This window comes from Apodemus sylvaticus, chromosome 17 (assembly GCF_947179515.1).
Source record: "Apodemus sylvaticus chromosome 17, mApoSyl1.1, whole genome shotgun sequence".
Lineage (NCBI taxonomy): Eukaryota > Metazoa > Chordata > Mammalia > Rodentia > Muridae > Apodemus > Apodemus sylvaticus.
In genome coordinates, this window is record NC_067488.1 from 26,537,242 (window position 1) to 26,552,878 (window position 15,637).

General features: G+C 42.9%; 1 protein-coding gene across 2 annotated transcripts in view; it reads left to right on the top strand.

Moving 5' to 3' along the window:
• Tbc1d31 (TBC1 domain family member 31) overlaps positions 1-15,637 on the top strand; it is a 58,933-nt gene that overhangs the window by 23,033 nt on the left and 20,263 nt on the right. For both annotated transcript variants that reach the window (XM_052160547.1, XM_052160548.1), the window contains exons 7-11: positions 1,843-2,043; positions 4,314-4,490; positions 6,573-6,652; positions 6,735-6,881; positions 14,084-14,217. In XM_052160547.1, the coding sequence (XP_052016507.1) occupies positions 1,843-2,043; positions 4,314-4,490; positions 6,573-6,652; positions 6,735-6,881; positions 14,084-14,217 (739 nt within the window). The remainder of the gene's footprint in view (positions 1-1,842; positions 2,044-4,313; positions 4,491-6,572; positions 6,653-6,734; positions 6,882-14,083; positions 14,218-15,637) is intronic.

Sequence of the window (15,637 nt, forward strand, 5' to 3'; positions counted from 1 at the left end):
GTAATCCTTGTTCTCTGAAAGTGCTGGCCATTTCCCTGCACACGGGCTCCCCACCCCCACCCCCACACTCCGTGGTGCCCCTGCCTCACCAGCTCTCAATGTAACTAACAGCACGACCCACTCAAATCTAAAACTTTGAGTAGTTTATTTTTGTGAAGAATCTAGAGTTGAAAAAAGAATTCAGAATCTTGTTATTTATTTAATATTACTGAGAAATAATTGTTTTACTTTATTTTACATTTTTAGTCATAGTAATGAATTTCAAAGTTAAATTCAACACGTTTCATGTGGTTGCACACAGACATAAATGTGCAGATGTAGGCACATTGGCATCTGTCTTATTTAAGATTTCTAAATTGTTGATGTGTTCTTATGGGTTGGTGATAAGCCTCATCCTGTCTCCTGTTGTCTGGCGTTCACTCCCTCCCGTAACTACTGCTGTTTCTCTACAGATACAGCCTTACACTCTTTTCTTAATTTGAAAATTATTCTATAATTATCGTCAGTACAAAATGTCTTTCTCTTTCCTGGCTTTATAGTAGTTCATGTTTCTCTTTCAACTAGCCCTCTGTTATTGGGCAGTAATCTGTTCTTAGTCATTTTTCATATCCTATATGCAGGATAAAATCCAGAGTTGAGATAGTTTCACAAAGGCATATAGAACAGGGTCCTTGCAAATTGTCCTCGAGACAGCCCGCTGCACACGTGGACAGCTGTGCACGGCCAGCCAGCCACTCGAACAGTGCATGTTTCCTCTGGACACTGCCAGACGACATTTTGTAAAACAATGCTATATTGGGATATCACAGAGCCACGTGAAGTTGCACTTGTAGCCATTGTCCCTAACCCACAGGCAGCAAGAGAGAGGGTTTATTCATTTAATGCTTTCAGTATATGTTTTTAAGTTTTCAAATTATATAACAAATTTATTTTTTCCCCTTGAAGACTAGCTTCCCACCTACTCTTCAACCATAATATTACAACCTATAATCTCAGTCCACTGCCCGGACATCAGTTAGAGCAGCTGAACATAGGCAGAGAATGAGGAGTTTTACCAAGAGCAAGCGCATGTGTCTCTTTTCCACCTCTGACAGTCAGCGTGGAGGTGACGGTCAGCAACTGATCTCGGGAGGTCTCAGGAGGAGCCTGCCTGGAGAAGACAGGCCTTCCACAGTTTCCCAGCACATGTTTCTTACTGTGTAGTCAGTCAGACAGGTCTGCGCCTAAAGACACATCTCATGAGCCATCATTGTTGATCTTAAAATGTGTAATGGCTCACTAAAAATTGAGCTACCCTCTTAAAAATTATATAAAATGAACATTTTACTTTTAAAATATATTTACATCATATTAATATACACATATATACCATGTGTCTTAGTCAGGGTTTCTATTCCTGCAAAAACATGACCAAGAAGCAAGTTGGGGAGGAAAGGGTTTATTGAGCTTACACTTCCACACTGCTGTTCATCACTAAAGGAAGTTAGGACTGGAACTCAAGCAGGTCAGGAAGCAGGAGCTGATGCAGAGGCCATGGGGGGATGTTTCTTACTGGCTTGCTTCCCCTGGCTTGCTCAGCCTGCTCTTTTATAGAACCCTAGACTACCAGTCCAGAGATGGTACCACCCACAAGGGGCCCTCCCACCTTGATCACTAATTGAGAAAATTCCCCATAGCTGGATCTCATGGAGGCACTTCCCCAACTGAAGCTCCTTTCTCTGTGATAACTCCAGCTTGTGACAAGTTGACACACAAAACCAGCCAATATACCATGGTATATGCATGTAGCCTTTCAGACTTTAGCTTTCAAATGTTAAGGCTCCATCGTTTCTGTCTCTTCAGGTTCTGGGTGTGCTAAGTCAAGATGGGATTATGAGGTTTGTCAACATACAGACTTGTAAACTTCTCTTTGAAATTGGGACTGTTGAAGACGGAATTAGCTCATCAGTAATTAGCCCACACGGTCGGTACATAGCATCTATTATGGAAAATGGAAGTTTGAATGTATATTCTGTTCAGGCTTTAACACAAGAAATAAATAAGGTATGTCTTCAGGTAACTGAATCTGCTCTGTGCACTGTGATACAGTATTGCCAACAATGAAGCATTTCCCCTGTACTGCCTTCTGACCTCATCAGGACACATCTGTCCTGGGTATATTCCCTGGCTCTTTAAGAGCTGCATCTCCAGCTCTGACTTCTGGCCATGTCCCTTCTCAACCTGGTATCCATCCATTCAGTGTCACCTGTGACCTCTTTCCCAAGAGACAGCTTTAATTTCATCTCTTCCTCTCTGTTCTGCTCTTTATTCTCATCATCTGGGTTACAAGTCTGGGAACTCTGTCTCTTTTTTTTTCTTTTCTTCCTCTCTTTTTTCTTTCTTTTCTAACCAAGTCACTGCTAAATCATAAGCTTTCTTATATTTGAAACTAGATATTAAATAGAGACATTATCTACCATCCACCCATCATCTGCCTATCAACTATTCATCTATCACCTACTAATCATCTATCATCATCTCGCTCTGTTGCTGTCTCTCTCTATCTTATTTACCAGTTATCATGAATCTATCCATCACCTACTAACTCAGTACTTGAGAGAATTCTATATAATTATATACCTCAAATGACAAGACTTATATATGTGTTTGTGTATGTGTGTATTTGTAAGTATTTTGTATAATAAGGGATTATAATCTGTTGTTCTTATATATACGCTACATAAAATATGCAATATAGATGCCATAGTTATTCCTTTTTGTATTTTTGGAACATTAAGTATATGCTATTTTTTAAAATCACCATGATATTATTACATGCTCTTGCTGAGTATCTTTAGCTTTTCCACTTGAGAAAATGCTAAAGGAGATGGAAGGCGACTGAGTGAACTGTTGAGAGTGAGCCACAGACCTCGTGTTGCCGGTGCTGAGCGCACCGAGGCCACAGGAGGGAGAGCTAGCCCCCAGGAGGGAGAGCTAGCCTCCAGGAGGGAGAGCTAGCCCCTGATGCAACTGCCTTTTACTTTTAGGGCACATCGTACAGCGTCTCTGTGGCTGTTGCAGCTGCATAAATGTCTAGCCACGCTTCCTGTGTAAACCTCGGCTCGTCTATGCCGCTTTCTTCTGAGGTTTACTAGGTTTTCTTGTCATTGGATGACGTTCTAATGAAGTCAGCGAATTTTTATATATTCATTACAGAGGTGACATTGAATCCAGTGACATCTGGGGCTCCAGCCTTGGAACGACTGTGCTTGATGCCAAGGAAAAATCCCCAGCAGGGGAAATAACTTTATGGGCTTTAACAAAAATGTAGAAGAATGGATTGAAATTAAAGAATAAGGGGCTAGAGAGAAGGCACAACAGTCGAGAGCACTGGCTGCTCTTCCAGAGGACCCAGGTTCAATTCTCAGCACCCACGTGGCAGCTCACAACTGTCTGTGTAGCTCCAGCTCTAAGGAATCCAATGCCCTTATACAAACATACACGCAGGCAAAACACTAACGCACATAAAAATAAGTAGTTTTTTTTTTTAAATTTAAGAATGGCAGTTCAGCAATATTAAAGACTGGTGTAATCTAGTCAGATCGTTTTGATTCCATCCTAAGATGAAGAATTAAATCACGGAAGTGAGCACTGTACCTTGTCTTCAGAACTCAGCCCATCTCATTTGTTCCTTTCCTTTGAATAAGGAAGATCATTTAATTTCAAAAGGAGTGCCATTTATGAAGAAAATGTTCTCCTGAGTAAGTTCTGCTCAAGAAAGCTGACTGTTAGATTTTTTCCCCCGTTTGCTAGCCCCTTAAAAATGAGCTCTTGAGTTGTGCATGGTGCTGCCTGAGTTGATGCTGAAGGGACTGTCAGCCCTGTGCAGACCACACCTTTGACCTCACGCAGTGCAGGGGGCCCCATGCTCGCTCAGAGGATCTGCACTGTAGCTGGGAGGGGCTTTCTCAGCGTTTCCTGGGCCATCCGTCCAGCCATGCCTTCTGTGCGAGCTGTCATGAGGTGACTTCATTGTGGAAGTAGAAAGGGGTTTGCCATCGTATAATTTTGAGCCATCTTTTGGAAATAAATTCTACTTACTGCTGTTAGTCATATATATTTATCCTTTAAAAGACTTCGCCAGAAAGTGATTAATTCATCAATAAGCATTCTAAAGTATTCTTAAACATTTTAACTTAGACTTTATGCCTAAAAACTAACTGTATTAAAAAAAAGTACCTGTATAAATTAAAAACTAACTGTACAAATTAAGCTTCACATACTTTACAAGGATAGCTACATAAATACACGGAGCCTCTTTTCTCCTCTTTCAGCCTCCCCCTCCTCTAGTTAAAGTGATTGAAGATTTGCCCAATAATACAGTGAGTTCCAGCAATCTTAAGATGAAAATAATGTCAGGAAGAGTACAGCGGCCAGCAAGGTGTAAAGAGAGCAAAATTCAAACCCGAATACTCAAGCAAGACCTGACTGGGAGCTTAGAAAACAAGGAGGTAAGAATATTTTATCCCGGCGCTCCAGTTTGCCATGGCCTGCTCTGGACCCCCTTGTGACTTCTGGGCTGTGTGTGACCCATGATACTGAGGTGTGCTAATCTGAACTGAGGTATCTGATTCAAGGCTGTGGTGGCCTGGCAAGGTGGTCCACGCCTGTAGTCCCAGCACTTAGGAGGTAGAGGCAGGACTGTGAGTTTGGGGTCATCCTGGGTTACAGAGTGACACAGTGTCTCAAAACAAAATACAACAGACCCTCACCACCTGAGTCCCATCCTTGGAACCCACATAGTAGTCAAAAAGGAACCAACTGTCCAAAGTGTCCATTAATCCTCACATGCGTTGTGGAGTGTACACCCACTCACATTGCACACACTAAATAAACCTTTTTAAAGGGTATTGCAAGTGGAAAACATGTGCAGCAAGAAAGTAGGAGAACCCAGAATATGAAATATTTTATTAAGTACCCATTTCGTATTAACTATGTGTTAAAGTGTCTTTTTGATTATGTTGGGCTAAAAATTATGAAACTGAATTTGTCCTGTTTCTACTTTTGTTAATGTACTTGTTAGACAGTTTTAAATTCCAGCTGTGACTCATGTTGCGTTCTGCTAGCCAGTACTGCTGTAGGAGGTTGTAAGGGGAGACAGGAAGCGCACTTAGCCCTGCTCCCTCTGGAGTCTGTACCCCTTGCAGGCAGCCAATAGCATGAGCACCTTGAGGCAAAGAGATCAAAAGGTTTTGTTTTCTAAAATAAGTGTGTGCAAGAGTGCAGAGTGTGTGTGTGTGTGTATGTTTGTGTCTGTATTATGTATGTATGTGTATGTATCTGTGAGTGTATGTGTGTGATACATGTGATATGTGTATATGTGTGTATGTATTATGTATGTGTGTGTATGTATGTATATGTGCATGTTTGGTATGTGTGTGTATATGTATGTGCCTGTGTGTATGTATATATGTACGCATGTGTATGTACATGTGTGTATGCATGTGTGTGTATGTGCATGTGTGTGAGTGTGTGTTTGTATATGTTAAGCTTTTTGAGATGAGAAGACAACTTTCAAGTCAGTTCTCCCTTTCCACTTTGGGCTCCGGGCTCACACTCTAGTTCCCAGCTGACACGGCAAGCTCTCACCGAAACACCGAGGCCTCCCATTGCCCCATGTTCTTTTCGAAAATGGTTTTCTATTATTTTTTAATTTCTTTCTGCGGAAGCATATATATTATTTTGAAATAGAAAAAATGTAAATATTCATAGAAATGTTTAACAGTATCTTCAGGGAACTTTTTTATTGACAGTAAAATACACAAGTGAAGTACACAGTTAATTTTCACAGCTTAATATACCCATGCTCCCAACGGCCACATCGGAGAGTGGGAGGCTACCACTCTAGACTCGCCTTTGCCCTGGTGACAATGCGCTTTGTGCTGGGAAGAGAGTGAGTTCTGGGGACTGAACTCTGGATTGCACATGCGTACTGAGTGTGTGTTCTGACACACCTTAGCCTCTCGGTTCCATAGGTTGGGTTACTGAATACTCTCAGGTTTCCTGAGCTTCTGCATAATTCTGTTCCTAACAGCAGGAGAGAGGGGTCTAGTTATTCCATATCCTCAGCAACACTTGGTATGTCTCACATTTGCTTTAATAATGGTTTTCTATAAATGATCAAACGTCTGTGTGTGAAAGAATGTATAAAGCCAGTCACAGCTAGGGAGAGTGAGGTCCCATCGCGCCGTGCTGGGTGTCCATGCTGGAGCTCTGTCGGCGGTGATATGGAGTGGACTTCATACCCTGTGTTTGGCTGTACTGAGGGCAGGAGAGAGGACGCGTGTCTGCCTCAGAGTCCGGGCACATGAATAGTTCTTACAGTGCTGTGCTCACTTCTGCTTCGTTGTGTGACGAGGCTCTCCCCTGCAGCCCAGGCTGGCTCCAAACGCTCACTCTCTGAGTGCTAAACTGCAAGCGTGTGCCACCTGCCGGTCTTATGTGCTGTGGTCTAAAGTCTGGAAGCTACCGTGGACTAGATCACCATGTTTGCAGTTGCATAACTGTCACTTACTGATATAATCTTTTTATAGAATGAATTGTCAGAAGGATTAAATAAAAAGCGCTTGCAAATCTTACTAAAAGGCTATGGGGAATATCCAACAAAATACAGGTAAGCTCCAAGTTCTTTCAATCTAAGTCAGTTTTGCTCAAAAAAAAAAATTCTTTTGTTTACAATTAAATTTTTATTTCAGAATGTTTATTTGGCGTTCTTTACTACAACTGCCTGAAAATCATACTGCATTTAGTAGTTTGGTGGACAAAGGGACTCATGCGGCTTATCTCGGCCTTCAGAAGAAATACCCCATCAAAAGTAGGAAACTACTGAGAGTTTTGCAAAGGTATGCTCAGCGCACAGGGGCGATGCGTGGGCGGGGCCAGGGCTGCAGGGTCTCCGAGTCCCCATCTCATAAGGCCCTGTTCGCTCAGCATTGACTGTCTTTGTCTGCTTATTTCAACACATCGTGTATGTGTGGTAGTTTGTGCTGATGTTCCAGAACATCGTAATGCCTTTCAGCTCAGCAGAAAGCTTGGCCTTTAGGACAGAAGACCCAGTTGGGGCTCTGTTCAGTCAGTACAGGAATGAGGAAGGTGGTGTCTTTCCTCCCCCATTCTTGGTTTGGGTTTTGGGTTTTGGGTTTTTTTGGTCAGGAAATGGGGTTGAAGCTACTAACTCCCAACATCACGAGATTATTGGGGTGGTTGAAGACAGTGTCACTTATAATGTGCACACCAGTTTCTAGTTCATAGAAGACACTTGGTGCATGCTGGTCACGAACCTGCAAGTGTGTCCGGCTGCAGCCTGAGTGCTACATGGAGCTGAACATGCCTCTGAAGATGACTCAGCAGGAAACTGAAAACTTTCTTAAAACACGCAATTCTCAAGTGTGGAGTTTGTAGGTGACATGTCACATTACTAATAATGAAATATCTTTCATTATTAAGTAAATATATACTTAATTCACATTACAGGTAGAGAAAATAAGGTATACGGAGGTTGGTAATGTGATGTGGTCACATTTGTGAGATCTGGGATCGCACCCCATCTCTAGAATCCACGGCCGTCTTTCAGAGTTAAGTTTTTATGATAAAGAACCGCAAGCATACGTGAAAGTCAGTTGAGGTGGAGAATGGCCTTGCCCCCGTCACTCCATGAGCAGCTGCTGCCTCGGGACCGTCTTGTTCATAGCTCTGCCTCTCCACACCAGCCTCCGCTGCTTCCTGAGACACTCATACACATACCGCGCTAATATGCACACACAAGCCTCTGGGTTAGGAAGCGAGTCCGCGTACTGCCTGCTGTGCCCGCCCCATCAAGCAAGAGCTCAGTCTGGTCTCCTCACATAGCCGCTCAGCATCCCATTACTGGGGGAGTCCGGGAAGCTTAGGGTACACTCATTCACATCTGGATTCAATCAAGTTGCAACCTCAACCAGGTTGTTTGGGGTTTTTGATTTTTGATTTTTGGTTTTGGTTTCTCTGTGCCCTGGCTGTCCTGGAACTTGCTCTGTAGACCATATTTTTATATTTTTACTGTTTGTTTTGGTGTTTTAGAGGTAGAACCTGCGTAGCCCAGGCTACTCTGGAACTGTAGCCCTGTTGCCTCTGCCTCATGAGAGCTGGGGCTCTGGGCATGTGGCCACCACACCTGGCCACTGGGGACTCTTCATCTACAGAGTCTCTTTGTTTCCCTAGCAGTATATTTGCTGGAGAACCAGAGTCTGAATTTACAGACTCTGTCAAGGTCTGGATTTTGCTTGTTTATTCCCTTACTATCTGTTTCCCTTTCTCCATAATGTCCTCTAAACTGACCGTTCATGCAGGGCTCCTGATGAGAGTCAGGATATGAATTTCTTCCACTTTGATGGTTCTCCAGGTAGCATTATGGGTGGTTTTTGCGCCTTTGTTAGGAGGGTTTTAATCACTGGTTGTCTCTCTTTCGACAGTGTTACTGTTCACTGATGATTATCATCCAGAGCCTTTGCTTCTCAGAGATAAGCAAACGCTGACAATCTAGTTCAGCCGTTTCTTATTATGTGGGAAATTTCTAAACAAAAATTTTCCTGGGGGGTGGGGAAATGGCTGAGTTCATAAAGCACTTGCCTTGCAGGCCCGAGGACCTGAAGTCAATCCCTAGAACCCAGATACAACTCTGGGGCCAGTGTGCATTTTTGCAATCCCGGTGGTGCTGAGATAGACTCAGACAAGCAGACCCGCGCAAGCTCAGTGACTCCTTAGTCTAGGTTCATTGGCGAAGCTCCAGACCCAGAAGAAGCCCTGGCCCACGCACATGGGGAAGGGTAGCTGAGGAGCAACCGCTGAGATTGCCTCTGAGCTCTACACACTGGCACGTGGGCTCCTCACATACACACACACACACACACACACACACGTACCACTCCCGCCCCACCATGAAAAACGTCTGTCCAGACAAAGAAAGACAAGGTTCCTATCAATTTCCAGGGCCCTCTAGTGTACAGTCTATAAAGGAAGGACAGGTTAAATGCTCAGTACCTCTTAAAAATGTCAACAGTTTTTAAAATAGTAAATTAATTATCTTAGAATGTCCAAAGTAATACATTTATATATTATAAGCTCAGATTTAAACATAGGCCTTTCCAGTGGACAGGAAAGATTTTATAGTGATATTTTCTATCAAATTTAAGATTACATTTTTTTTTGCACCCGCTTTGATTTTATATTTGAATCTTTTCAGGTCAGAAAGATCTTGATTCATAATAGCATTGATGTACATGTCTGTGTGTGTTGCTGGGATCAAACCGAGAGCCTTTGGCGTGGTAGATAAGTGCTCTCCTGCTGAGATACATCTATCTATAACCTGCTTTTCCCACACAGACCCTGACTTCTGTCTCAGTGCTGTGTGTATATAAACTCTGTATTATATGTTTGATAATGGGACTGCTAGATCTCACATTGAGTGGTTGGTTGCTATTTTTGTTGTTTTCTGTTTGAGGTGGGTTCTTATTATAAAACTCTAGCTGGCCCCGTACTTGAGATGTAAGCCAAACTTGCCTTAACTCATGACAATCCACCTGCCTCAGGTTCTGCAGACTTGTATGAAACCTGGTTCATGTTATGGTTATTGAAAATAGTTCAAATTATTGTATGCTTGTACAATCAAATTATTATTTTTTAAATGACGTAACCATTTCTGTGGTAACGACTGCACAGTTAGCTTAATTTGCCCTGTTCATTTCCAGTGCTTTGGCTCAGTAATGTTTCCTCTTCGTTGGAGGCTGAACTGTCTAACCCCTGAATTTTTTGTTTAATTTAAACTTTATTTTGTTTTATACTCTCATACAAAATAAGGTTTCTTCAAGCCGGTCTGACTTCTGTTCCCTCTACCTTGTTTCTCCATTAGTAATACTGTGGATAAACATTACATAACTGCATGTGTATTTGTGCTTTTCCTTATGCAACTGTTTATACATCTCACATATTTCTAGACCCTGCTTTAAGGTGAGAGTATTTTAAAGCGTGCAGAAACATTCTGTATCTGACTCTAGCTGCCTGTGCCTGTCACATGATTCATTGCCCTGTCCCTGCTAGTGAGCGGTTGGATTGTTTCCAGTCTCCTGCCATTAAAAGGTGCTGGCTGAGTTAATTAGCTTTGCCTATACATACTCTTAAAAATCTGATGTACCTTACGTTTTAACTTATTGCCCTTTTGAATTCGATGAAATATCAGCTGGTGTGAAGACTTATGTTACTACATTTAATATGCTTGCCTGCTGTGCATAGTAAGTCTTCATAAAACAACACTATCGTTCAGATATTTTTGCAACACCCTCCTTCCTTGCCTTTGATTCTTGGATTTGAGTTTGCAGAGTTAAACACAGCGAGTACTTTGGCAGAAAGCCCTGGGAATATATTACTTCAGAAATGAATATTTTCACACATTTCTCTGCAATGCTAACTTGCCTGCGTTCAGAGGAAGAACAGACTACATATTCCTTCTGTTGATCCCATTGTAGAAAGCCAGGAATTGATTTTGTCAATAAATAAAAGCAGCCGAGATGCTGACATTTGTCTGATGATCCAAATGGTCAGAGAAATGCTCTCCTGTGTGGACAGGCACTTCCTGAAGACAGTTTCCTAAATTCTGCTAAGGCAGCAAAAGAAACAGTTTTTATAAGATGTAGTAGTTCATTGTTTAAAGTAATTCTGTATATACCATTTACAGTTACAGTTACTGTTTTAACTATAATTCTGTATGAATGCTTCAAATTATAATCTCCATGTTTTCTTTTGATTTTCAATTTCTGTTTTTTACCTTCTTTTCTTTGAGTTGGAGTCTCACTCTAGCTCACTGTAGCCTGGGACTTAGCCCAGGCCCAGTAGCCCAGGCTGGCCTCAAACTGTCCATGCTCCTGCCTCCGGCCTCCAAGCGCTGAGCTTAGAAGGAGAAGCCATCACACCTGCTTTGTTTTGCTATGTTTTAATTTAAAAATTCAAAATTAGGCGCTAGGGAGATAGCTGGATGGTTAAGAGCACGGTCTGCTCCTTAGAGGACCCAGATTGCAGCTTGCAACCTTGTGTAACTCCAGTTCAAGAACTCCGATGTTCTCTGCTGGCCCTCGGGGACACCAGGCAGGCAAAGTACTCAGAACACATTAAATTAAAGTCTTATTTACTCTTATTTGTTTTATAAATTTAATTCAAAATTATAGTTTAACGAAAGAGAATTGTTTTTAGCTTAATTCTGCTATTGCAGAAAGTTGAGACTTGTGTGGCTATGGGTTGTACTGAAGAAACAATGTTTATTTTTTAAGTATTATAATTATGTTATTATATAAGAAAATACTAGTTTTTTAATTTAAAAAAAATTTAAATTACATCTATGTGTGTATGTATTTATGGTGTGTGTGTGTGTGTGTGTGTGTGTGAGAGAGAGAGAGAGAGAGAGAGAGAGAGAGAGAGAGAGGCATACATGTGGAGATAAGGGTTGTGAGAGTTGCTTCTTTCCTTCTGCTATGTGAGTCCCCGAATTGAACTCAGGTCACCAGGCTTATATGGCAAGCACACTTACCTGCTAAGCCGACTTGCCAGCACTGCCACGCCCTCCCCTGCTTTCTCTTTATATTAAAGATGGGTACTTAACTATTAAGGAACACAGTGGTATATTGAAGACTCGCTTTAACAGACCGCGGTGTAAGTGGTGGAGGTGGGGTCTTTCTGTTGGTCATGGGCAACAGTGCATGGCGTGGTTTCTAGCACCTGAATCAGACAGCTCACAGCCTCTTCTAATTCCAGTTCCAGAGGCTCCGACTCCATAAGTGCGAGACACACAACACACACACACACACACACATGCAAACCTATAAGCACATGCCTTCTGCCTCCATATCTGCACGTCACATAAAATAAATCTATAAGCAAACGTAATTCTTCGTAAAATAGTTGAGGCAGTTTAGAAGTTGTTGGGAAACTGCTACTTTCTGCCCTACGCCGACTTGCACCAGAGGCAGCTGGCTCACCTACTGGCTCCATATAGGTCAGTAACGCAGATAAAGGCACACTAGTTACTGTGATTTGAGCTCCTCACCCCGAATCTCCTCATATAGCCCAGGCTGGTCTAGAACTGGGGAGTCTTCCTGCTGTGGCTCCCGACTAGAGAGAGATTGCAGGTATGTGACCCTACCACACACACACAGCCAGAACAGGATCCATGCTGGTTATCTTTTTGTGTTACTTTAAAAGTCTCCTGTCGGCCCTCTTTACCACGCGTCAGGATGCTTGATTTTGTGTGTGTGCCTGCCATGGCACACTTGGGGGCAGAGGGCAATTTGCATTTGGTTCTCTTCTCCATGACGGTTCCGGGAATCAAACTCAGATTGTCAGTCTTGGTGGCAAGCCCTTTTATCTGCTGAGCCATCTTGCTGACCCTGCCTCTCTTTTAAAAGTGCACATGGAGGGATGATTCGATTTAGAATGTTTATATTTAGACTGTTAGCAGACAGGTAGAGTAGTTCACAGTTTCCTTAACTTTACAAACAACGATAATCCATGTGTGACAATTGTGTGGAACAGACACATTGGGGAACTGTTGGGAAGATCTGCCGACTCTGAGGAATGACCCTATCCTGGGGCCTCTGTAGGAGCAGCCCTCACTCTTAATGGCCACATCATCTCTCCAGCCCCCAATTCGATTAAAAGTTTGGCAGAAATGTGTATGAGTCAGGGTTCTCTAGAGGTTCTCTAGAGCTGATAGAATGAATATGAATATATATGTGTGTGTAGGTAGGTGTACACACACACACACACACACACACACACTGCGAAAGGGGATTTCATAGAGTAGCTTATAGGCTTGTGCCCTGTCTAGTCCAATAATAGCTGTCTGCCAATGGGAAGTCTGCGGCTCCAGTGTTGTTCAGTCCATGAGGCTGGCGTCTCAGCTGCTCTTCAGAATCCTCCAGAATCTTGAGAAAGTAGGCTTTACTGCCAGTGAAGGGGTGGACTTGCCAGCAAGAGTGAGGGCAGGCAGGCCAAGAGAGCAAGCTTCCTTGTCCAGTGTCCTTCGTATAGGGCCCAGTCATCCTAGCTCAAAAGATTCTGATTAAAAGTGGGTCTGGCAGCCACTTGGGTTTTAGTTGTCCCAGACAGTCAAGTTGATAACACGTTTTGATTTAAAGAATTTTTTTTGTTTTTGGATTTTTTTTTAGACTTATTTATTTATATGAGTGCACTGTCACTGTCTTCAGAAACACCAGAAGAACATCAGATCCCATTACAGGTGGCTGTGAGCCACCCTGTGGTTACTGGGAATTAAACTCAGGACCTCTAGAAGAGCAGTTAGTCAGTGCTCTTAACCACTGAGCCATCTCTCCAGCCCCTGATAACACCTTTTTAAGAGTCTTTTAAGAAAACAGAGATCCCTTCACAATGTCAGTGGCAATATAAATGGACACTTGTGGCTATCAAAGTTACAGCTCTGTGTCCACTAAGTCTGTGTTCCCACATGAAGATAGGTATTCATGTAATGTGCTCAGTGCCGCATTGTTTATACAGCAGAAAGAATTTTCTGACCCAGTGCTAGGAATCACATTTCAATAAACGAGATACCTCAACACCAAGCTCTCATGGGAACCGAGAAGACATCAGGAGGGCACGTATGCTACACATCCTGATACAAATGTTTCAAGTATTAATTGAAAACTTCCAGGCACTGAACAATGTTTATGTAATACCACTATTTGTAGGGTTGAATTCTTTTGTTGGTGGTGAGGGGAGGAGAGACTGGAGTTGTGGGGGGGTGGGCAGGGTCTCACTATGTAGTCCTAGCTGGCCTAGACCTCATTGTGTAGGCCAGGCTGGCCTTGAACTCCCAGAGATCTGTTTGTCTCTGCCCCTCCATTATTGGGATCAAATGCACCACCATACCCAGCTCTTCTAAAGAGCCGGGCAGTATGCGAGACAGGCGGTGTGCAAGACAGCAGAGAGTCCCCACCAAGTCACCTTCTCAGACGTACTTTAATAATGCTGTTGCTTTCTGGTTTTTGTTTCCATTTTTTGCTCCCAGAACCCTCTCTGCATTAGCTCACTGGTCTGCAATCTTCAGTGACATGCCGTATCTTCCACTCTTGGCATTTCCATTTGTAAAGTTATTCCAGAACAATCAGCTCATCTGTTTTGAAGTTGTTGCTACTCTCATAAGTGAGTACTTGATGGCTGCACCTTTGCTACACTTTTTTTTTTTTTAAACTCATAGGTCAAGTAGTATGAAAGAGTCACATTTAGAGCACAAAGTGGACAGGGAAGTCATTTATTGGGAAACCATTACCAAAAAATGAGGAGAGTTGAATATCTTAGACAATATTGTTCTGGGCTGGGTTCTGTCAGAAAGAATTTGATCTTGGTGGCTGGTGGCTTTTCATGGAGCTGCTGCAGGGCCGAGCACTGGGCAAGCAGTGCCTGCCGTGCAGTGCCCAGGTGCAGTGCCCAGGTGCTGGCTGCTGCCCACACACCCCAAGGTTCACAGAACCAAACAGTTTGTATGACACATCGCCCTCAGTCCACTTTTGTTGCCTCCTTTTTCCTTTGTCACTGTGCAATAGCCATGACTCTCCTCTGTCTACAGATGAGACCGAGGCACAGAGACCCCCAAGTTCTGAGGCTAGGTTAGGACAGTGTGCTTCCGGTCACCCACTGTGTGTAAAGTGACTCACTCTAACAACAGCAGTTTAAAGAAGTTAAAATCTTTGCCAGCTTTTACCTCTGGCTTAATTATCAGCTCAAGTCTAACTATCCAGTAATAAATGAAGTAATAGCTCTCGTAAACTATGTAATACTCTGTTAATTAAACTTCTATTGCTAATTTGAGATAGGAGGTCGTAGCATTGAGGAATCTAGCTTTTCCTGTTACTGTGATAAATTCCTTCGGTTGCTTTAGTAACTAAGGAAAAGCATTTGACACGGGCAGCAGAGCGTGAGGCAGCAGCACAGCGTGAGGCAACTGTCACACTGCAGGCAGGCAGGCAGCAGGAGGCATGCATCAGCACCGATGCATCGGGCGCTTTTTCTTTCATTCCATCTAGGGCTCCGGCTGTGCAATGGAGCACCTCACTGGCAAATTTTCTTTATTCCTAAGCAGGGCAGTGGTTGGATATGTGTCAATAAAAGCATGTACGTGTACATATGTGTACACACACACACACACACACTTCCAAATCATTCCTAATCCAACATGTTGGACCTTCCGATTCCTGGTGACCCCTGTGTGCTGTCTTTGATTAACAAAGGAATTTTCTTAGCAAAGGCTATGTGTTGTGGTTTATCCTTATGGTCAACTTGACCGGACTTAAAATCATCAAGACAAACTGCTGGGCCTGCATGGCCTGTGAGGCCATGTCAAGAAAAGGTATAATGAAGTGAGAAGAGCCACTATCAATGTGAGTTTTGGAACCTCATGTTCTAGTAGTTAAAAAGTTACATTATCTCTTCTTTATTCACAAACATATTGAGAAGGAGAACAAGCAAACAAACCAAAAAGAATTAACATGATCTGATGGCATAGTCCTGTGATCCCCGCTAGTCCAGAGGCTGAGGCAGGTGGACCACAGGTTCTGCACCTGCC